General features: G+C 37.9%; 2 protein-coding genes across 2 annotated transcripts; both read right to left on the bottom strand.

Annotated features, from left to right (window-relative positions):
• Positions 1-205: 205 nt before the first annotated feature.
• LOC110912749 (protein DJ-1 homolog D) lies at positions 206-12,904 on the bottom strand. Its single transcript, XM_022157548.2, has 5 exons — positions 12,736-12,904; positions 11,064-11,180; positions 10,355-10,807; positions 2,037-2,402; positions 206-538 (listed from the first exon to the last, which is right to left on the bottom strand). Exons 1-5 carry the CDS (start codon positions 12,790-12,792, stop codon positions 350-352), a joined length of 1,182 nt encoding a protein of 393 aa, XP_022013240.1. The 5' UTR covers positions 12,793-12,904; the 3' UTR covers positions 206-349.
• An 860-nt stretch (positions 12,905-13,764) lies between these two features.
• Positions 13,765-20,344, bottom strand: LOC110912751 (PITH domain-containing protein At3g04780). The gene is made up of 7 exons (XM_022157549.2): positions 20,205-20,344; positions 20,014-20,100; positions 18,540-18,663; positions 16,104-16,152; positions 15,961-16,018; positions 14,706-14,830; positions 13,765-14,024 (listed from the first exon to the last, which is right to left on the bottom strand). The coding sequence occupies exons 1-7, from the start codon at positions 20,241-20,243 to the stop codon at positions 13,976-13,978; spliced, it is 531 nt and encodes a 176-aa protein (XP_022013241.1). The 5' UTR covers positions 20,244-20,344; the 3' UTR covers positions 13,765-13,975.
• Positions 20,345-25,048: the final 4,704 nt, after the last annotated feature.

Below are 25,048 nucleotides of genomic sequence, written 5' to 3' on the forward strand. Positions count from 1 at the left end.
TAAATTGCACCGTAACACCTTCATCTTTATTTTTCAAGTACATGTTTTCAGCGACCAGTCTTAAACGTATCTTGGGAGAGGCGGTCCTAAGTAGAGTGTCAAATGTTCTTATAATCGATTCTACTAAAATGTGCTTAGACGAGTGGGTTCCTGCATATCTTTTTGAAACAATAAAGGGAAAGCGCATACGAGAAGTGCTCGGGGGTTGCTTGGTTGCGATCAACTCACCATATTAGAAACTTATTATCATGGTGTAAGGTTGCAACAAACATTACTTATACAAGAAAATGTATGGTGGTTGCGGTTACAAACATACCCTAGGTAGGATGTATAAAACACAAACATCATACTAGAAACATACCTTTACGCCAAGCAACGACATGAACTGAGCGATGAACTGAGGATGACCTGGCCAGGCTGCTCCCGTTACTAGATTTCCATCCGTAAAGCAACGATCTATTGGATCCGGTTCTAACCAGGTCGCCCCACCTAGTTCCACATTTAGTTTGACTGCAGGATATGCAGTACATTTCTTCCCCTGGTAAATGCAATGAAGTTCCTTGGTTAGTTACAAGTTAACAAAGAATGCTATAATATACATAATTACATACATATAAACATAACTAGGTCAAGATCCCGTTTATCACACAGGTTGAATAAATGTAATGTTCCATATTTAATAATATAAAAAGTTATATCTTTAAAAACCCGTGTATTGCACGGGCTGAATAAAATATAATGTAATCTCTTAACACATACAATCATCAAGATATGTTTTGAAAAAATGTACTTTGATGCGACAATTATATATTCTATTAAATAGCGAAGATAACTTTGAACTTGGTGTATTTTGAGACCTAAATGGAAGCTTTTAAGTAGAAAAAATAAGGTTATTTACAAATTCATAATTAATTTTATATTAATTTATTTGGTTAATAATATAAAAACTATTAATAATTAAAGGATAAGTATCCATAAATCATAATTAAATATGAGAGAGAACTAAAAATAGGATGGCCTCATGTGTTGACAAGTGCCCCCATGGTTTTCTTTTATTATGCAGTACAGATATAGATACACACACACATATATACATTTAAATATAAATGCGGCACGTTAGTTTCATAACCAATAATATGTCGAGAACCGCTTAATGCATTTTTACAAATGCATTAAGCGGTTCTCACGGTTCTTAACATATCATTGATTCTGAAATGAACCGCATAATGATGGGCTCAAATGAGAACCACTAACTATTTGAGAATCATTAGAAACCATTGTATTTGCTAGCAAATGCAAAAATATTTTAATGGCTCTAGAAATATTGTATTGGCACTATAAGTATTAATTCAACAAGCGATGTATTCATTGGTAGAGGTGCACAAAAAAATCCGGAACCGGTTTTTTTAATACTCAGGTATTCTATACCCGAAACCGACCCTACCCGTAGGGTATAGATAGGGTATGCATTTTGATCTCAAAACCCGGAATCGGAACCGATTAATACCCGAAACCGGACAAGAACTGGAACCGATTATACCCGATACATGATTCTAATAACTATCTTTTAAATTTATGTTGGTGCATTTATTTTACTTTTTTTACATTATACAATGCAAATTTAATAACAATAATAATAATAAACAAAAAGACGAGAAAATAGGGTAATAAAAACGCAATAGAGTATTAAAAAACCTGAAAATAGGATACTAAAAAACTTGGAAATACAGTATTGAAAAACCCGAAATAGGGTATTCTAATACCCGGTTTCTTAAGAACCGCAACCGAACCCTACCCGGATCCCGGCACACAGGGTATGGTTTTTTGGTCAAATAACCAAACCAGTTATAGCAATAACCGGTTCCAATCCTTAAAACGAGAAACCGAAACCGGTTCCATAACCGGAACCGGTTATTATAAATACCCGGTTTGTGCACCTCTATTTGTTGGTGAATAAACTGGTTCATAAATATAGTGGTTCTCGTTTGAATCCGCCCTATATATACACACACACACTACAAGAGCCTTTTATGTACCTTGAGAACACCAGCAGCGGAGAGAATCTGTTGACCATGGCAGATGGATGCGACGGGCTTTCCAGAATCCATAAAATGTTTAACCAGCTTAATGACCGTGGGGTCTAGTGCGAGATATTCTGGAGCTCGACCTCCAGGGATGACAAGAGCATCATAAGTTGAAGCATCGACGTCGTGGAAGTTGGCAGTTAGTGTGAAATCATGGCCAGTTTTTTCGCTGTATGTTTGGTCCCCCTCGAAATCGTGGACAGCTGTAGGGCATGTATCACCCGCTTTCTTTTCGGGACAAACCGCATCTACATAGCAGCATTCAAGAGCTTCAAGGGACTGAAAAGGAACCATTACCTCATAGTCTTCCATGTAATCCTGCAACAGATCAAAACTTGCATGTAAAAGGAACCTACTTTGAGTTATTATCAGTTCTAGTTTGACCGGTTGGTTGACATCGAAAATACCAAGGAACAAGCATATGAATTATTATCAGTTCTCTTTTTGGCTAGTGCGAAGTTGTTTGTTGTTCGTGGTATATTATACTCTCCTCATGTCCTACTAGCTATTGTTAAAGTGATGCAGTTTCGAGAAGCGCAATCAAATGGCCAATCAAGAGAATGATTTATTCAAATCATTCAGTCTGCAAGCTCAAAGCTTTGCAATTGCTTATCAAACTAATCAGAAACTCCATAAACAATAAACCCTAGATCCCATTTTATAGTTGGGAATACAAGTCTAATAGGAAACTAAATAAAAGATTAAATTCAAAAAAAATAAATATTAAAAGATGGATCAAGTTATTCTACAAAGGCTTCTAACTGTAAGAAGTGTAAGAAGGATTTATAGAGTGACAAGTGTCCAATAACCTAAAACTAAACCCACTACATCACCACCAAAAACCTAAACACCCACCCCCACCCCACCCCCTAACCCCCCCCCCCCCAACCCCCAAAAACCTAAAAAAAAACTAAACACCCACCCCCACCCAAAAACCTAAACCCCCACCCCCCACCCCCTCGGCAAAAAAAAAAAAAAAAAAAAAAAATTTAGGGTGGGTGATGTGGGGGGGGGGGGGGGGGTTTAGGTTTTTGGTGGTGGTGGATGTTTAAGGTTTTTTTTTTTTTTTTTTGTAGTGGGTTTTTTTGTGTAGTGGGTTTTTTTAGGTTATTGGACACTTGTCACTCTATAAATCCTTCTTACACTTCTTACAATTAGGATCCTTTGTATTTGATCCTAATCCATTAAAAGATAATCTTCTTTTTTAACTTGTAGATAATCCTACATCATAAAGTGATGCAATTCACAACCAAGTTGGATCAAACAAACACAAGAACGAACTGGAATCGGCTTTCAATAAAATTCAGAATAAAAAAACTGTCTTTTCAACTAGAAAATAAAAACTATTTATACTAACCCACCCACAATATAGGCACCAAACTAGGAATAAGAAACCTGATAAAATACGAACTTCAAAACCAGATAAACATGCAGAAACAAAAGATAAACCAACTAAATAAAAGATAAACCAACGATTCCAGCTTGCACCCCAAGTCGCCCTGTTCAGCCTCAACCCGGGCCTTCAATTGGGCCTTCAATTGCGCCGCTACTGCTTCCTGCATCACGAACAGGCCACACTCCATAATTAACTGGCCCAGGGCCCGAACCGGCCCTAATTGCATCATTCCCCCCCTCTTCGGAAGGACTCGTCCTCGAGTCAAAGGGATCATCCAGCTCAGCAACAAAAGGAGAAAGGTCAGCGACATTAAATGTGGCGGAAACATTATAATGACCAGGCAACTCGATCTTGTAAGCATTATCGTTGATACGTTCCAGCACGCGAAAAGGCCCATCAGCCCGCGGATTTAACTTACTTGCCTTCCCTCCCGGAAATCGCTCCTTGCTAAGATGCACCCACACTAAGTCTCCCGCTTGAAAAACCACCTGCTTCCTCTTCTCATTAGCTCTCCTTTGATACACAAGGTTATGATTGACAATCGCGTTCCGAACCTGCTCATGAATAGATTTAATTTGGTTGGCTCGCTCGTCGCCCTCAACACTATAATGTTCAACAGTTGGAGACGGAGCTAAATCTAATGGCGTAAATGGATTCCGGCCGTACACAACTAAGAACGGACTCATGCCCGTAGACCGATGAGAGGATCTATTGTATGCAAATTCCGCCTGAGCCAACACGAGATCCCATTGTTTTGGATTAGACCCCACCAAACTTCGTAATAAATTTCCCAGACTCCTGTTTGTTACTTCTGTTTGTCCGTCACTCTGTGGATGGTGCGAGCTGCTAAAATTAAGACTGGATCCCAACTTCTTCCATAACGTTCTCCAGAAATGGCCCACAAATTTAACATCCCGATCAGAAGTCAAGGACCTGGGAATACCATGCAAACGGACAACCTCCTCAAAATACAACCGTGCTATTTGGCTCGCGTCATAAGTTTTAGCACAAGGTATAAAATGAGCCATCTTGGAAAAACGATCGACTACCACCATTATGGAATCCTTCTGTCGCTGTGTCCGGGGCAGACCAACAACGAAATCAAGGCTGACATCCTCCCATGGTCCCTCGGGTACTGGTAACGGCGTGTATAAACCAGCATTTGACTTATGAGTTTTTGCGATATGGCACGTATGGCACCGATCAACTATTCTGTTCACATCCGCCCCCATCTTTGGCCAAAAAAACCGCTCCTTAATCAACTTGAGTGTTTTATCCCGACCAAAGTGACCGGCCAAAGCCCCCTGATGTCCCTCAAGAATAATCGAATCCCGTAACGAACACTTAGGCACGCACAACCGTGTCCCTTTAAACAAAAACCCATCTTGAAGAGAGTGTCCCAATGTTGGAGCGACACGACACGTATTCCACAGCTCCGCAAAATCTGGGTCATCCGGGTATAATGCACAAAAATTATCGAACCATTCCACCCGAACTTGGAGTGAAGTAAGAAGGGCGCGCCTCCTACTTAAAGCATCCGCAACGGTATTAGTAGCCCCCGATTTATGGCGGATCACAAAAGAAAATTCTTGTAAAAATTCGACCCATTTAGCATGTCGGGGATTGAGCTTGAGTTGACCTTGAATGTATCGAAGCGCCTGATGGTCTGAAAAAAGAATGAATTCTGCATGGATGAGATAGTGGCGCCAATATTCCAAACTTCGAACGATGGCGTAAAATTCTTTATCATAAGTACTAAACTTTTGCTTGGCCTCACTAAGCTTCTCACTAAAGAAAGCGATGGGTCGACCGTCTTGACTCAGGACACCTCCAACCCCGAAACCTGACGCATCACACTCAACCTGGAACGTTTTTTGGAAATTAGGTAATGCGAGAACAGGAGCTTGCGTCACACATTTTTTTAGGCAGTCGAATGCTTTGGCAGCCGTGGGCGTCCATTGAAATGTCTTTCCTTTCAAGCAATCAGTGATGGGAGCGACGATCGCGCTGAAGTTACGAATAAAACGCCGATAGAACGATGCTAACCCGTGAAAACTCCGGACTTCAAATAAAGTAGTCGGAGCGGGCCATGTAAGGATTGCCTCAATCTTCGATTCGTCCATGCGAATTCCGTTGCCTGAAATAAGATATCCCAAAAATAATACCTCGGAGGACAAGAAATGACACTTTTCACTGTTAGCATAAAGCTTTTGGTCTCGTAAGATTAAGAAAACCTGCCTGAGATGAAGCAGGTGTTGCTGCAAATCAGGGCTAAAAACCAAAATGTCATCGAAGTAAACAACTACGCACCGACCAATTAAAGGTTTAAATATATGATTCATGAGGCGCATGAAGGTACTTGGTGCATTCGAAAGCCCGAAGGGCATAACCATCCACTCGTACAAACCATCCCTCGTTTTAAAAGCTGTCTTCCACTCATCCCCAGGTCGCATCCTTATTTGGTGATAACCACTGCGCAAATCAATTTTAGAAAACACCGTAGACCCGTGTAACTGATCTAAGAGGTCTTCAAAGCGGGGTATTGGAAACCTGTACTTAATAGTTATTTTATTGACGGCCCTACTATCAACACACATTCGATACGTACCATTTGCCTTGGGAACGAGGAGCGCTGGCACTGCGCAGGGGCTCATACTTTCACGAATCAGCCCCTTTTCAAGTAATTCACTAACTTGGCGGTGAAGTTCCTCGTACTCTTTCGGGTTCATGCGGTACGCGGGTTTATTAGGAATGACCGAACCAGGTATGAGGTCAATACAGTGCTGAATTTCCCGAACTAATGGTAGACCCGCCGGTATCTCTTCTGGAAACACATCTCCAAATTCGGTTAAAAGAGGTTGTAGTTCCGCTGGAGGTTTGGAGGCTGCTGGATTAGATTCCGCTATTACTAGGGCGAGCATGAAAGGTGGCTTGGCAGTCTGGATAAAGTCCAAAAAGGCCGAACGGTTAAGAACTAACGCCTCGGTTCCAGTCTCACGGGTGTCCAAAGGAGCCAACAGTATGCTCACGCCATTTTTTTTGAACGAGTAAGTATTTTGGAAACCATCATGACAGGTCCGCCTATCATACTGCCACGGCCGTCCCAATAAGAGGTGACATGCGTCCATAGGAATGACTTCGCACCACACCTCATCGGAATATTTAGAGCCAATGCTAAACTGAACTAAGCATCGTTGAGTCACCTTCACAACATTGCCCTTTTTTAACCAAGTTAACTGATACGGATCGGGGTGAGGCTCGGTTTGTAGACCTAATTTTTCCACCATTGTCGTCGCTACCATGTTCTCACAACTCCCCCCCATCAATAATAACCGTACATACTTTACCCTTGGCGGTGCAACGAGTTCTAAAGATGTTATTACGGAGCCAGAGTGTGTCATTAACGGTCTTGTCGGGTGTGACGCTGAGTATCCGCTGAGCAATCAAGGCCTCGCCCCTATCAGGATATATAATTTCTGGTTCGTTCCCGGCTTGATCATCCTCGGTATCATATACTGGTGGTGAGTCTTCTGTGAGGGTGACTAACTGGGTGTTGGCGCATTCACGCGCAAAATGTCCTAGCCCTCCACATTTAAAACATCGCGGTGCTCGAGATGGTCCTGTGGGATTGTTGGCTGTTGTTTCAGATTTGGCAGGACCAGACCGGCTGCCTATGGGGGTGTTGGTAGCAGGTCGGTGCGCCTCGGCTTTGATTGGGCCGCGCGACACCTCGGGTTTGAATGGGCTGGTCTTCGCAGGTATCTTCCCTTTGGATCTGAGTTGTTTTTCTACCTTTAAAGCCAATTGACAAACATTAGCAAAGGTCCAGTAAGGTTGTAGTTGGACAATATCAGCTATCTCTGGTCGCAGGGCTCCGAAGAACCGGGCGATGACCTGTTCTTCTTCTTCCTCCGCACCGCATCGCATTCTTAACCTGTCAAAATCAGCAATTAATTCCTCAACAGTTGTTGACTGTTGGGAATGGTTATGATAATCCAAGAAAGCCTCTTGGCGATAGTTGGGTGGCAAAAATTTCTCACGTAACAACTTCCTCATCTTCTCCCAAGTTGTAACCCGAGATCGCCCCTCTTGAGACCTCTTTTTCTTGACATGTTCCCACCATAATGAAGCATACTTGCGAAGTTTTATAGCTACTAGTTTTACCTTGAACCTGTCGGGGATGTCGCGAAGGTCAAAAATCCGCTCGACCGTATGGAGCCAGTCAAGGAATTCATCCGGTTGCATCTTGCCATCAAACTCAGGGATTTCAATCTTGATCCCTAAGCTTCGCAGAGGGTCGGGCTGTGGTTCCCGCTGATCGAAGGGGTTCCCCAGTCCTTGTCGAGCAAAAGGGTTGTAGTCTTGGTACCCGGTCCCGTCATCCCAGATGTCCCGGTCCGTGTCCGTATCTTCACCGAAACGCGGCTCCTGCTGCAATTCCAGATCCCGGATCCGTTGCTGCAGTCGAGCAATCTCTTCGATGTCACGTGGATCGCGTCGATAGTCTTCGTTGCCTCGGTCGGCGTTTCTACGATCTTGTCGATGAGCACGTCTTCCACGTTCTGCCATAGTTGATCTCTGTGCTCTGATACCAACTGATGCAATTCACAACCAAGTTGGATCAAACAAACACAAGAACGAACTGGAATCGGCTTTCAATAAAATTCAGAATAAAAAAACTGTCTTTTCAACTAGAAAATAAAAACTATTTATACTAACCCACCCACAATATAGGCACCAAACTAGGAATAAGAAACCTGATAAAATACGAACTTCAAAACCAGATAAACATGCAGAAACAAAAGATAAACCAACTAAATAAAAGATAAACCAACGATTCCAGCTTGCACCCCAAGTCGCCCTGTTCAGCCTCAACCCGGGCCTTCAATTGGGCCTTCAATTGCGCCGCTACTGCTTCCTGCATCACGAACAGGCCACACTCCATAATTAACTGGCCCAGGGCCCGAACCGGCCCTAATTGCATCATAAAGACCCGCCTAAAGTATCGCCACATAATTTGATTCTTTAAAACAAGATTCGATTCGAGTCTATTATGTAAATCAGCATGGGGGCGCCTATTTTTTCTTCTTCCATGAGTGTTTGCTCCCTTTTCACTGCTAGTCGGCCAGTCGGGCCGCTTCATCAAGTATCCACGTTTTCAGAGGATTCCTGAATATCTAAACAAAGATCGTTGTTAACGTGGCCACTTGTTATGTAGTAGACTACTTTATATGATTTCAAGATGCGAGTTGTATAAGTTCTTTGGCTTACGCTGCTATGGTTCAAGACTTCAAGAGGATTATTAGCAATTCTGATATACGAAATAAAGGGTTACAACGAACAAAGGGTATGTTCCGATCAGCACAAGAAACACCAAAAGAATTAAACACCTCGGGTTTAGCCAAATTCAGAACGGTTTGTTTCGTTGGCGGCATCGGCCCATTTGAAGGTTGTCCCCCAAACACAAGCCACTCTGTTGAGCTTGTAAACAACATAATATACTTGCTCTCTTCAGGGTACGAGCCGCACGACTCAGGGCCGGCTCTGGCCCGGCAAACCCGTGCCGACGCCCGAGGCCCAAAATTTCAAAGGGCCCGAAAAGTCTTTATAAGCTTGTATATATTTATTAAATTATATATTCAGTATATTCATCCGTTTATTATGCAAAAAAATATTGGTAGTGTAGTGGCAAAAACCATCTCAAAATAATGTAAAGGTCTCAAGTTCGAGTCTTTGCTCCATCACTAAGTTTTTATTTTTGTAATTCATTTACCCTTAACCATAATTTTGGGCCCAATTCTTTTCCTCGCCCGAGGCCTAAATTTTTTCAAGAGTTTTCAGGAACGGCTCTGGCACGACTCACAAGTGGTTCAAAGTAATTTTTCGGTTTCAGAAACCCAATCAAGAAAGTCTTCGACGTGTAAAGGTTCTGAGAAGATTGAAATATCGGCCTATATTCCGCAATGAGCCAAATTACCTACTTTGGGGGCCAACCACATCAAAATCGTTCTTACTCTGATAGACCAATACCACCTCGAGTAGGACAGCTAGAGAATTAGCTAACAGACACTTTGTGAACAGGAGAATTGCATACACAATACACCAAGATATTGAACACACTGTAACACGGTGAAACAGTGAAATATCTTCTAGATAAACTGAAACTTCAATTGATTGAAAGATTGCCTAAAAGTAAAAACACAGAAGGATGCCTTCAGAATAGACTCAACAAATCATTAAAAAAACCTAAAACAACTGTTAGTTAATATATTTTCTCCTAAATCTAGAGTTAAGACAACTCCTGGTTAGAAATATTCCTAAAAATCTTGAATAAAGTAAGTAATAAAAAAATAAAAAATAAAAGATAAATAAAATATTTAAAACTTAGACATCGCTGAATTTGATCACCCCCATTCACCTACCCAATGTAACCAGTTCCCTTCAGAAGTGTTAATATTATTACATTTTTCTACACAAGCACTGGTCTATAGAGTTATAAAGATCACTATAGCATAACGAATGATGAAACTATGAAAGTATATGTTTGTCTTCTTATAACAGAAATAGAATGCGGACAAAATACAAGAAAGTCAAAATATCCATATCAGCATATTTAATCATAAATTCTGTCCATATCATCATTTTTGCATGACTTGGAAGCCAATTCAACAATATCTTAAATCGTAAAAACAATTACCAGTAAAGAACTATTAGATACATTAATGAGAGAAAAATAGCGTAGGGACTTAATCACAAGGCAAAAAGAAAAAAGACGTTTAGAGGGCTAAATTTGGCATATAAAGATGAAATCAGTAGCTAAAAATACAGATATATTGGAAAACAATTGCACATTGCATAAGGAATCGAGAGTTACCCCACAGAGGAATAGAATGCGTTTGTTGGAACCAACTACAGTAGCTCCTAATGCCTTGATGAAATGACGGATAAACTCGGGGTGACCAACGTAACTAGCTGCAGTAATTAGATTTCCATCAACGGTACATGATGCCAATGTCTCGGGGTGTACCCAATGAGCACCAGCAGCAGCAAGCACGGGTCCCACAGTCGCATATGCTGTAACTTTTCGACCTTTTATTACATCAGCTTTAGCAGCAGCAGCCGCCAATATAAGTTGCCCATGACAAATGGAGGCAATGGGTTTTCCAGATTTTGCAAAATGTGTGACCAGGTTAAGAACTGATTCATTCATAGCGAGATATTCTGGAGCACGTCCTCCTGGTAGAACCAATCCGTCATATGTGTTTGCGTCAATTTCATCAAACGTGGCATTGAGAGTGAAGTTGTGACCACGCGACTCGGAATATGTCTGCGTAATACCGAACTTAATTCTTTAACAGTGGTAAGGTTAAATCAGTAATCCCACTCCTATATAAGTACGTGAATCTCAGAAATTGATATATGGATTTTCCGAGTAACATTAAACCTATTAGTTTCTATAAATAACAAGTAAGATGACCGACAAATAGCAACTTTAACTCAAATATTCTGCAAAAAAAGACCTGAACATGCACATTATTACCAACTGCAAATTACAATTTGTAAAAGTTGTGTGAAACAAGGACCTGGTGAGGAGAACCCTGATGAATAGCAGTGCGACAAATATCGCCGGACTTTTTACCAGGGCAAACAGCATCGACGGATAATCCGTAAGCTTGCAATGCCTGAAACGGAACCATCGCCTGCACAATCGAAACAATTCAATAGGAAATCAAACTCCACAACTAACAGATTAAATCACATAATCAAAATACACATCGAAGATTATATGTTAACAATTCAATCACATAATGAAACTACACACCAAACATTACATGTTGATGATTCAATCACAAAATTAAACTCCACATCGAACATTACATGTTAACAATTCAATAACATAATCAAACTCCACTCCAAAAATCACAAGTTAACAGACAATCACATAATCCAACTCCATACCTAAAACTACATATTAACAATTCAATCACATAATCAAACTACACCTTGGTTTAAAAAAGCGCGAGGCACTCCGAAGCGTTTTGGTTCCAAAAGCTTTAAGCAAAGCTTCAAGCACGAAGCGCTCAAAATAAAAAAAAATATATATAAAAAAATATTTGTACACATCAATATGACATATTCTACTTGTTAATCAATAATAAACACAAAAACATGATTACAAAACATACTTAACACATAAAAAACATAATTAAAACATAAACTAAAGTCGATTATTGGAGAAAGTATGAAGAATCGATGGAGAAGAGGGAGGGAGCGGCTGAAGATGTTTACTAACATTCCTTTTTTAGGGGTCAATTAAACCCTATTAGAGACTATTGGGCCTAAATTAAAAACCTAAATCTGAGCTGATTGGGTTGAAGCGTCGCTTCAAACCAATGGCGCTTCGGGCTTAAAGCGCGATTCAAAACGCTTCACGTGATTTGTCGCCTCAGAGTAAAAAAAGCGACAACCCTAGCGCTTCATCGCCTCACGCTTTAAGCTCGCTTTTTTAAACCAAGAACTACACGTTAACGAGTCAATCACAAAATCAAACTCCACATAGAACATCACATGTTAACGATTCAATCACATGATCAAACTCCACAACGAAAAGTACATGTTAACGATTCAATCACATAATCAAACTCCACACCGAACATTACATATTAACAAATACAATCACATAATCAAACTCCACATTGAAAACTAGATATTTACAATTCAATCACATAAACAAACATATATTAAACTCAACATCGAAAATTACACATTAACAATATAATCACATAATCAAACTCCACATCAAAAATTACATGTTAACAATTCAATCACATAATCAAACTCCACACCGAAAGTGTCAACGATTCAATCACATAATCAAACTCCGCATAGAACATTACTTATTAACGATTCAATCACATAATCAATTACATGATAACGATTCAATTACATAATCAAACTCCACACCGAAAATTACATATTAACAATTCAATCACATAATCAAACTCCTATCGAACAATACTTATTAACGATTCAATCACATAATCAATTACATGATAACGATTCAATTACATAATCAAACTCCACACCGAAAATTACATATTAACAATTCAATCACATAATCGAACTCCTATCGAACAATACTTAGTAACGATTCAATCACATAATCGAAGCAAACATAGAAAACTATTAACTAGGTGTTTTCTATATCGGCGAAAGTAAAAGTTAAAATTAAGAATGAAAATAAGCAGAAGAAACCTCAGAGTCTTCCATGTAATCGCCACATATCATCAAAACCTTCTTTGGATTCGCCATTAGAGATAATTGTTGAGCCCAAATTGTGGACAAGGGTTTACTACGAAGAAGATACTGGAAGTGTTTTGTCTCTATACTGATGCCGCTTCACTCACTTCTGTATTTTTTTTTTTTTCATTTGGCCCCTTCAGTTATCTAATCTGAATTAATGCATCCCTTTTGTATATTAAATTGAACAACTTTAGTCCTTTCAAGTTATAAGTAACTAAATGCAACCCTAAGAAATATACAATTTTTTTTTCTCTTAAGCAAATTGGAAATAAATAATCCCACCTAACTCAGTTTGGCAGATAATAATTTCAAGTCAATTATTGGCCGATAATTATCCAAACTGGTCAATTTTTTTTTGTAAAATAGTCCGCCGTTAAAATATCTTATCGGAGTTAAGTTTTTTTCCGAATTACAAACCGATGTTTTAGGTCTTTTGATCAGAACGAGGATACGAGTCATTAACAATGGCACAAGATACATGTTTGTAACGTTTGCATACGTCTTTTTTTTTGTAACGACTCATTTTTACTAGTACCCACTTTTTGTCAAACTCGTTCCTTACCAACCCCACCTTCCCGTTTGCTAGGTATAAAAACGACATGTATAATACATCACATAGTCATGCTCCTAAAATTCTCGTTTTGCTAGGTATAAAAACGAGTATGTATAATACATCACATGTCTCCACCACGTCCATCCTTATAACCACCCCATAGTTGTCACCATTGCCATCACCACCACCACACCCGCCACCCACTCCCACAAAAACCATCAGCAACCCACTACCACAACACAAATGTGTTCCAACTTTTTTAACAAAATCACAAGCCAAAGAGGAACATTGTCGATTTCTTTTGACAAACTGAAATTCCTTTTAACAAATTTCAGTTTCAAATTCATTTTTCCTTAAAATTTTAAAACCTTTAACAAAATTTTAATCCTTAAAATAAAACTATGTAAAACCGAAAACCCCCCAAGTAGTTAACAACGATAACCTGAGGAATCCAATCACTACTTTAAAAAGAAGTGGTCTCGAAAACAAAGTGCTAGAATACAAAGCAAATGCCACAAAGAATGTGCATGACCTTATTATACACATGTTTGTAATGGTAGACCCAAATCTATGACTTGCATTACATGCCATTAAAGCAAAAGAGTCAGGACAGTAAACCAGTTCGAATAACCCGCTTCATCAATGCTCTTCGATCTTCTTCAAGCCCTTCATATCTGTCGTTTCGACTCTGCAGTGCAGACATCTCAATAAAGATTATGATTATAATCACTAATTTTTGTAGCAGCAACAATCTTTCTTTTAAACATTTAACTCCCATATTTCTAGTCATGGCCGGCCCTGAGGGTGGGCGGGGAGGACCACCGGCCAGAGCCCGATATTTCAAAGGGCACGTAATTTAAAAAAAATGATATGTATATCTAAAAAAATAAATTAATAGGGTATACCCATACAAACACCAACATAGGCTCACTTACAAAACTATTTTTAAAATTTAGATTAGTTATTAGCCCATTGTCATTAGATTTAGACCTCCCAATACCTAATCTCGTTAAGGGCCTTAAGGCCTAAGGGCACGTTTTTTCGAGCTCGAACAGGGTACATGAATTCTCAGGGCCGGCCCTGTTTCTAGTGGAAAAATAAGGTGCCCGCCTTTTTGCAATAATCAGTTTTTACTGTTTGGATGACTAAGGGTAAACAAAAATTACCTACATGTCCTTTATTGGTCGTTTTATCTGTTAATTGATGCACACTCAAATATATGATTTTACAATTTCAAACACCCGAGTGCATACAAACAATATGATATCACATAATCACTGTAATGCGATCTTTTAAGAGCACGTGAAGGGGTATAAAACATGCACGCATGATGAAACTAAAAAAAAGAGAGAGAGCATGAAAAACTTACGTGGTTCCTTGCAGAATAATCTTTTGGACTTTTGTGATATCAGAGCCAGATTGATTGTCCTCGATGAATATCGTCAAGCTGCGGACGTTTTGAAACTTAACATACTTCAACACAACCGGCTTTCCCTGAAAATAAAACAGAACCAGGACAATTGTAAAACAAAAAACAAATAAATAACACATTCATTTCCTACATATACAAAACCCAAATGGGGGAATAGTGCCAGGCAGCTCAAATGGGGGAATAGTGCCAGGCAGCTGCCTGGCACTCCCCCATTAGACCAACATGTTTATTGTTTTATATCCATTTTCAAATTACGTTTTTGCCCCCAGATCAAAAAAAAAATTACGTTTTCGCCCTCAGCTCAAAATAAAATTACGCTTTTTGTCCCCATCTCAAAATTACGCTCTTGCCCTCAATTCAAAAATTACGACTTCGCCTGGCACTCTCCCATTGGACCAACCAGTTTATTATTTTATATCCATTCTAAAATCACGTTTTTGTCCCTCCCTAAAATTACGGTTTTGCCCCCAGCTCAAAATAAAATTACGCTTTTGTCCCCAGCTCAAAATTACGATTTTTCCCTCCATTCAAAATAAAATTGTGGTTTTGCCCTCAGCTCAGAATTACCTTTTTGCCCCCAGTTCAAAATAAAATTTTGTTTTTGCCCCCACTTAAAAATTACGATTTTGCCCTCTGTTCAAAAATGTGATTTTTCCCCGTTTAAAAATTGTGATTTCGCCCTCAATTCAAAATTACGTTTTTTCCCCAGTTCAAAATAAAATTATGTTTTTACCCCCAACTCAAAATTACGATTTTTCCCTCGGTTCAAAATAAAATTGTGCTTTTGCCTCTAGCTTAAAATTATGATTGTGTCCTTAGTTCAAATTTGTATTACGTGTGTTAGCCCAAGTTAAAAATTACGAATTTCCTCATGTGAAAATTTACAATTTTGCCCCAGGTTCAAATTTACAGTACTGCCATTACTTTAGCTTTTGTCAAATTACGATTTTACCCCAGTCAAAAAAATACAACTTTCCCTCAGTTAAAAATTACAATATCGCCGTTGTTTTAGTTTTTTTATCAAAACTATAAAAGTGCTTTGTTTTAATTGGTTGACTCGATTTAATTGTTTTTCGTGTCAATGAGCTGACTAACACTCGCTCATTATTCGGTAATCGCCCCGCAACGCGGGCGGGCCACCAACTAGTTAATTACATAAAGAAATAAACGAATAAGAAAGCATGTGGGGTACCTGGAGATTCTCAGGGGATAAAGTAAGTGTATCACTAGGAGGGTAGTCGCTAACGTTACTGCATCACACGTAGCCATTGCAATCACCGACTACATATGATAAATGAAACAGGAGGAGAATGATTAAATATATTTTTAAGTTACCTAAATCCCATGTGATCCTTGTTTGTATAAAGCTTAACGGTTTGAGGACCTACAAATTGAATAAAGATCAGCGTAAGGTCCAACAGATTTACAATAGCTTTACAGCATTATATCTAACTAAATTTGAGTTTCAACAAAAAAAAAATATTAGTAAAAAGATAATGATAATAATGCAAGTAGCTTCAATAACAAAAGGAAGCGGGCAACCAGAAATATATAGAAATAGATATACTTTATTCTGGAGAATTGCATACCCACTGTTGAACAGAATGTGTAGCATATGTGATATGATGCTATGAGGTGAATTAAGAACCCCTGATGAGACATACTATCTATGCATTTTATTTTCAAACGTTATCATTTTATGTTTACGTCTATCCTATTGTTCTAATTCTAAGTCATCAAGAACTCATAACATTTACAAGTTTTAGTTGTTTGATAACTTTTGGATTCAGAAGTCTGTTAATAGACGCTTTATGGTTTTATTTCTAATTTAATTTATAAATTCTTTCACATTGCTATCTGTTCCTCCATGAACTAATAATCAGCCTCAACCAGTCAAACGTGTGTGTACGTGCTCAGCCTGAGTTCACAATGTGTGCTTTGAACAAACCCATGTGCTAGTCCACTGTGTTCGTGAATAGTATGCTACTCGCGACAGGAATAAACCATAAGAGTGGGCTCCCACTAACATTTACATGAAAATTTTACACGTTTATATGGATGTTAGACAAAAGCATATATTAATATGTTACGAGTTGTCTCAAATTTCCTTACCATCTTCTGTGTTGTCACACTTTTAGGCCATATCTATCTTTATCGTTTATCATTTATTACTGACTAGACTAGATGATAAAACATTACGCACTAGCTAACGTTAATAAACTGCTACTTTATAGATGAACAAAAGAATTTCTATTATTTAACAGATTTTCAGCATTCCAAATTTAGCTGGTACTTCTACATACATCTTTATTACAATCGTGTAGTTTGCACGTGTAAGATGTGAGTTCAATACTCCCAAGAATGCAAAACTTTCTATATTTAGATATGGCAAAAAAAGCACATTGTTTCCGACTTTCCCCTAATAAAAAAGGTTAGGTTCCTTATTTCTCTGATTGGCCACTAGAAATGTTAACAAGATATTAGTGAGATCGATTGTGGACAACAGGTATTATCTTATTGATCAGATTGGCCGCTTGAGCCTGGCCCTGGTGCACTAACTTTAAATCAAGTATCAACCAACCAATGACAATTACAAAACCTATTGAGGTTATAGTGTGGAAGAACCAATTTGGTTCTATGTGCGGGCTAATTTTCATGACTACACATATGGCAATATATACACATACATACACACACGAACACGGTTCTACATATATAGGGGTCGGTACAATGAATACCATTAGATAATCAGGAACCAAAGAAACAGCTTTTTGGCTACAATCATGCTGCGGACACGGAGGGGATGGTCACGACTCATGGAGTGGAAAAGACAACTGTCTTAGATCTCAGCCATCCATTGATATATTATGGTTCCTAACATATGTGTGTGTGTGTTTGTGTATATGAGACATAGATAGACCTAACAAAGTAACAATAAAGATTCCATCACAACAATAAAAAACATCAAAGGTCGCTGTCAAGTGCTGTTAGAGGCTCAAACATGCACAAAAGCTGCTAAAAAAACACAGTGCTAGTTCAGGGTTTGAACAGTGAATATGATTATATGAACCCATGTAAAACAATATAAAAGACAGGAACATAGAATGTAGTTAAAATTAAACACAATTTGTCAAAGCCAACAGCCAAGATATAAAACCTTTTGGTGGCAGCTATGAGAACAGGGATTTGGTTATCCTTCTCAAAATTATAAATATTCACTCTCATATGTGAAGATTTTTTTTTTTTTTTTTTTTGCTAAAACTGATATATGAATGAGAAGAAATCGTACAGTAGAGATGATAGGTCAAGTTTGATGAACATGTAAGGACTTTCCATTGGCTAAAACCCGTATATATTAACTAAGAAGAAAAACATAAGTAATTCAGCAGACAAAAAGGCTGGGACAAGTCTAACAGAAAAATAAGGGACCTTAACCTGCCCTATATATATTTTCTTTTTATATTTTGGCTTTGAAGGTGACAATTAGTCAATTATAATACTGCAGCACCATCTGCTATAATGACCATTGACCAACAGCTGGCTACAATTATTAGCCTTCTTTGACTAAACTACGGTAAACCACTTGCAATGTTTGGGCATAGTCAGACTGAGACACACTATCTTACATATAACAAAGTTTCTCTATTGCCTACATTACCTTCCATAGTTCCATTATATCATTATTGCATGTACATAACCAGACAGATACGTAATACAACCAATCATGCTGCAAACTGCAATTGTACTGATAAAGAGGCTAGAAATATTTACCTTCCTCCTCGGGTCCTTTAATGACAATAGAATGCAGTTTGATAACTTGAGTGAATGGTATATAGATCAATAGTTGCTCATCTGCATCACTCTCCAGATTTAGACCCTCGTCTTCTCTATAACCCTGTTACACAAACCAAAACATTCAAAACTGAGAAGATCATGAAACCAGAAAACACATACACAAATATTTCTCACTTTACAAGTAGGGGAAACTTTTGGGGCCTAATGAAAACTAAGAGTCTAAGACTCACATTCACACACACTTATCAAGTATCAACACAAGCTTATTGTACTAAATTGAAGCAAGATTCTCTTGTATGGGGCGGAGCATCACCAGTAATTTGTTCACAACAGCTATTGTGAACAGGTTAATTTCAAACAAAGAGATTTGTCAGTTCCTGCTGATGTGTATCTCTCATTCATTCAAGTCGAACTTTTAAACTCCAAACTTTAAAAGAATTGCACGTCATTAATCTATCATATTGATAACTCATACAATCGTAACACCTGTGCCAAAAGAGTCTCCGTCTTTAAAGAGAAAGATGATAGAAATCAATCATTCCATATTTCCATGTCATGAGAGATTTTATAGGTATGTATTTATTTATCATATGCTCTTTTAGGAAGTCCTTTAGTTCTAGCTATTATATCATAAACTTCGGGTTTTTAGGTGAATGCTTACTTGTGGTCCGTGATTTATGTTATGCTAGTTTCTTTGTAGTATTTTTTATCTTCTAATAAGTGAAAAATCACTCCTATCAGTGCTTTGGTTTGAACACGGTGATTTCTAGGGTTTCTTAGCATGATACCTACAACCTCATTTTTAATTGTACTTCACACGTTTACTTTTAACACGTCAGTTCTATAGAGAGTTTCTTACTCTATGCAAAAGCTCGTGAGTGTAACCTCCCTAAAATAACATTAAGAGGGCTAATTTCTTTTTAAAAGAGGAACGGCATTACTTAGCCGTGAAATTGGCACGCATGCAACAAATGAAAGACGAATATGTAGACAAATTGCAACTATCAAACGTTAAACTCACCAAGCCCAAAAAAAGTAGAAGCTAATGTATTTCTCATCTTAAGTAGCCTATGATAAACCCTAGGCTCTGCCCAATCAATACTCAATAGTTCATACGCAATTAACATTATGACATCAATCGTTTCAAGTGTACTTTGCCACCTGTACTCTCTTACAAACTAAGAGAAACAAAAAAGAAATCAAAAACACAACACCAGTCCACCAAAATGCTAATAAGTAATACCTAAACCTTAGGTCCTTAGTACACACATATACACAAAAAACACTAAAATAAAATCATTCAAAAGTTCCACTAAACAAGATCTCTATGTCAAATCTGAATAAAACTAGGTCTAAATCTTCAAAATCTATCGTAGGATCAACAAAAGCATACTATGAATCAGTAAAATAATCAGAGTTTAGTTTCAAAACAAATGAAATTGAAACGAACCTGTTTGAGAGCATTAGGCATAGGATGACTAGTGTTCTGATTGAGGCATTCAACTCCGGTCCAGTCGATGAAATCGAGCAAATCGACCTGCTCAAACACCGTGAATTCATAAATGCATCAGATGAAGCAAATAATAAGTTCGAATTACAGATTAATGAAGCACAGAAACTGAATTTGAGAGAGATTATAACCTGATTTCTGAAAATTGAGGAAGCAGATTCAGCAGACATGGTTCCGGAGAATGATTGACGGAAAGAACACCGGAGACTTGTGCAACACGAACATTTGTTTTACACTTTTACACGCTTTTAGAAGATGAAGGATTGGGCCGTCCGGCCCGGCCCACTAAGCGCTTCCATACAAATCTTCTTGACCGGACAAACCGGGTTTTTCCACAGCCCGGTTCGAGTGGTTTGAGTCAAACTTAGTCAAAACTGGTTTTATTTGGTACCGGTTTTCAGGGGGAGGTTTAGGGCTGTAAACGAACCGAACGTTCAGCGAACAGTTCGTGAACCGTTCGGGGGGAAGTTCGTTTATGTTCGTTCGTTTAATAAACGAACGAACATGAACAAGAATTTTCGTTCGATTAGTTAAATGAACGAACATGAACAGAGATCTCGTTCGTTCGATTGTGTTCGTGAACGTTCGGTAAGGTGTTCGTGAACGTGTTCGTGAACATTGGTTGATTTGTGTTCGTTTATGTTCGTATGTTTGTATTTTAATTGAAGATCTTTGTACTTTCTTATATTTTATTTGTACTTTTTATATTATTAAACTTTTACTTATTTTATTACGCTAACAATTAAACTAGGAAACCCACTTTCACCTTGTTTATACATCATTTCCATTTCATTTCTCATTATTTACATTGGCGAATACGATCGACCTCCGTTAATTCCACAATAAGGGATTCAAGTTCGAGTGCTACTCTCTGGGCCATCTATCTTTATCCTTCGTCGCGTTCGCCAAATTTATTTGTATTCGTTTGTGTTCGTGAACCGTTCGCGAACATGCTCATTTCTTTAGTGAACGAACACGAACATAAAATCTCGTTCGGTAAGTGTTCGTGAACCGTTCGTGAACACATTTATTTCCTTAACGAACGAACACGAACAAAGCCTAGTTCGTGTTCGTTCGGTTCGTTTACAGCCCTAGGGAGGTTGGTTCAGTTTCGGGCTTTAATAGGTTTAGGCGTTTAGCTGAGGTTCGACCAATTGGTTTAGTTTTAGGCTTTAACACGTTCAGACGTCCAGTTCGGGTTTTACCAATTTCAAACCGGCTTCAAAGTACAGGTTTACAAACCATTCCTATTTCCTAAACCGACGAGTCGATTTGACATAACTGGTTCTTGGCACACCGATTTTAATACTAATTTTGTTTCCCGGATCAAGTTTTTACTCTAATTTGAAATAGCAATACCTATCGACGACATTTATTTTCTATGTTAAAAATACTGCTATAACAACAATCATTTCAATAATTTATTATATTACATACGATTACAAGTTATTGTTTGATCATAAGTATCTTTATAAATCTACAGGGACTATCCGAGCAACAACTTGTCAAACCACAGGGACTATCCGAGTAACCTTCATCCGCTTTAGAGACTATCCGAGTAACAACTTGTCAAACCACAGGGACTATGAGTGTAATTCTGAAAAGTTGGGGACTAAAGGTGAAATTTCACCAAACCACAGGAACTATCCGTGCATTTTACTCATATTACTATCGTTAGTTTTAAAGTTGTATTCTTATTAAATTAGTTTTATAAAAGAGTAAATTGCCAAAATAGTCCTTGAGGTTTGGGTGTGTTAGCCAGTTTCATCTAAAACAACTTTTTTTGTATAATATAGTCCTTCACTTTTGTGATTTTTTTTGCCATTTCATCCAAACGTCTAATTTGCTTTATTTTTTCTATCAAACCTTTGGATGAAAATAGCAAAAAATCACAAATCTCAGGGGATTTTTTGTCTTTTTTATCCAAACGTCTAATTTGTTTTATTTTTCTATCAAACATTTAGATGAAAATGGCAAAAAATCACAAATCTCATGGGCGGTTTTGGCAAAAAAAAAAAAAAAAAAAGTTAGACGTTTGGATGAAAATGGCAAAAAATCCCAAAAGTGAAAGACTATATGGTACAAAAATATTGTTTTGGATGAAAATGATAAACATGCCCAAACCTCAGGGACGATTTTGCCAATTTACTCTTTACAAAATGTATCCTTTTAACCAAATTAATACTAAATTTAAAATCTAATCTAATACTAATACTAATAAAAAAAAAGTCTCGTTAATCTCACATGACATTCTCTCATAATAAAGGATTTTATCAAAATGTCATGTGGTAATTTATTATACTACATCAACCATAATAAATAATAGAGTAAACTACAATTTTACCCTGTGGGGTTTAGGCCAATTGGCACTCTAACCCCCCCCCTAACGAAATAATTGCAATTTACCCCCCCCCCCCCAACGTTGATGTTATGTCGCAAGTTTACCCCCCCCCCCCCCGATGTCAAGTTTGCTTAACAGTCAACATAACAAGGTGAGGGTCAAAGGGTAAATAGGTAATTTTGCAAACCATTGTGAAGCTTCTTCATTACAACACCCTATAAGTAACATATGAAAGCATATTTACCCCCCCCCCCACCTTCCCACCATCCTCCTACAATCGATCCTTCCTTCTCCGGCGATCAGGCTTCTCCGGCGGCACACCTTCTCCTGCGATCAGGCTTCTCCGGCGACACCACCTCCTCCGTTCACACCTCATTCAGGCCTTACAATGTCGGTTGTGTGTTGGTTGATCCGCTATGTCATCCGCCACACCACAGGTACAATCGCCCAATGTTAGTTAATCAGGGTCGGGTTTGGTTCACTGTTAGTTACTATCATGTTATAAACAGGGTTAGGGTCGGATTTGTGTCTGATTGAGTCTCATGTTAAACAGGGTCGGATTTGGTTCACTGTTAGTTTGATTGAATCTGATTTCCATGTTAGTTTTGTGATGTTTGGTGTTTTTTTTTACAATTGACCTGACGATGTGCCTATCAAGCTCATCAGTGGTGTTCCACCTGGTGGTCTCCATGTTTGGTAAGCCTGTCCTTAACTTCCATTATCCACCGGAGAGTTGAGCGGATGATAAGTTAGTAGTTATGTAGGAATAGTAATGTGTATTTGGTAGGTTAACTTAACTTTGAAGTAGGATAACATTTGCAGCAGCTTAGCAAGTTAGACAATCATCATTTTGTATGTTGATAAAATGTTGTTTAATCCCAGAAGTTTGATGTTTGATGTTTTGATGTTTGATTAGGATTACATTTTGTCCATTTGATCAAAATGTGCAGCATGTTAGTTGTTGAATATGTGCAGTTGATGACAGTGGTTAGATGTCCATTTGATCAAAATGTGCAGCTATTAGGATCAAAATGTGCAGTTGATGACAGTGGTTAGTCCATTTGATGATCATACACAGGTTAGATCTTCATTTGTTGACAGTGGTTAGTCTATATATGATCATACAAATGTTAGGGCATAAGTCCTGTTAATCAGATTGATCAGCAGATCTGTAATTTCTACATAGTGTCATTTTTGTAATAAGTTTGTTAATCAGTTGTTAGGGCAGTTGTTTGCTGTTATTAGCTGCTGCTAATCAGTATATAAGGATAGATTGGGCAGTTGTTTGCTGTCAACAACCTGTTTAAACTGATTTTGTTTCATAACCAGTTTCAACTGATTTTGTTTAAGCATTAACCTGCTGTCAACAACCTGTTTAAACTGTTTGCTGTTGTTAGCTACTGCTGCTAATAGTCATATCAGCAGCAACCATAAGAGAAGGGACTGATAGGGGTGTTTAAACTGATTTTGATCATGCGTATGTGTTAAACCAGATTTTTTAATTACAATGTCTGAATGTGAGTGTGCTTAATCAGATTTCTTGTTCACTGTCAACAAATGAAGATCTAACCTGTGTATGATCATCAAATGGACTAACCACTGTCATCAACTGCACATTTTGATCCTAATAGCTGCACATTTTGATCAAATGGACATCTTGGCACACCGATTTTAATACTAATTTTGTTTCCCGGATCAAGTTTTTACTCTAATTTGAAATAGCAATACCTATCGACTACATTTATTTTCTATGTTAAAAATATTGCTATAACAATAATCATTTCAATAATTTATTATATTACATACGATTACAAGTTATTGTTTGATCATAAGTATCTTTATAAATCTACAGGGACTATCCGAGCAACAACTTGTCAAACCACAGGGACTATCCGAGTAACCTTCATCCGCTTTAGAGACTATCCGAGTAACAACTTGTCAAACCACAGGGACTATGAGTGTAATTCTGAAAAGTTGGGGACTAAAGGTGAAATTTCACCAAACCACAGGAACTATCCGTGCATTTTACTCATATTACTATCGTTAGTTTTAAAGTTGTATTCTTATTAAATTAGTTTTATAAAAGAGTAAATTGCCAAAATAGTCCTTGAGGTTTGGGTGTGTTAGCCAGTTTCATCTAAAACAACTTTTTTTGTATAATATAGTCCTTCACTTTTGTGATTTTTTTTGCCATTTCATCCAAACGTCTAATTTGCTTTATTTTTTCTATCAAACCTTTGGATGAAAATAGCAAAAAATCACAAATCTCAGGGGATTTTTTGTCTTTTTTATCCAAACGTCTAATTTGTTTTATTTTTCTATCAAACATTTAGATGAAAATGGCAAAAAATCACAAATCTCATGGGCGGTTTTGGCAAAAAAAAAAAAAAAAAAAGTTAGACGTTTGGATGAAAATGGCAAAAAATCCCAAAAGTGAAAGACTATATGGTACAAAAATATTGTTTTGGATGAAAATGATAAACATGCCCAAACCTCAGGGACGATTTTGCCAATTTACTCTTTACAAAATGTATCCTTTTAACCAAATTAATACTAAATTTAAAATCTAATCTAATACTAATCTATATATATTCTAAAGTTTAGTAATATGTTCTATTTTAAAACCAAAATTTA

Source organism: Helianthus annuus, chromosome 15, assembly GCF_002127325.2.
Source record: "Helianthus annuus cultivar XRQ/B chromosome 15, HanXRQr2.0-SUNRISE, whole genome shotgun sequence".
Lineage (NCBI taxonomy): Eukaryota > Viridiplantae > Streptophyta > Magnoliopsida > Asterales > Asteraceae > Helianthus > Helianthus annuus.

Bases quoted from the DNA above. Each gene is read 5' to 3' on its own strand.
- LOC110912749 (XM_022157548.2), bottom strand. From the start codon at position 12,792: ATGGCGAATCCAAAGAAGGTTTTGATGATATGTGGCGATTACATGGAA. The intron at 11,181-12,735 runs GTTTCTTCTGCT...TCGATTGTGCAG, and splicing joins ATTACATGGAAGACTCTGAG to GCGATGGTTCCGTTTCAGGC. The intron at 539-2,036 runs GTACATAAAAGG...TGCATTTACCAG, and splicing joins CCGCTGCTGGTGTTCTCAAG to GGGAAGAAATGTACTGCATA.
- LOC110912751 (XM_022157549.2), bottom strand. From the start codon at position 20,243: ATGTCTGCTGAATCTGCTTCCTCAATTTTCAGAAATCAG. The intron at 20,101-20,204 runs GTTATAATCTCT...GTGTTTGAGCAG, and splicing joins CCTCAATTTTCAGAAATCAG to GTCGATTTGCTCGATTTCAT. The intron at 14,831-15,960 runs GTACCCCACATG...TTTTATTTTCAG, and splicing joins TATCCCCTGAGAATCTCCAG to GGAAAGCCGGTTGTGTTGAA.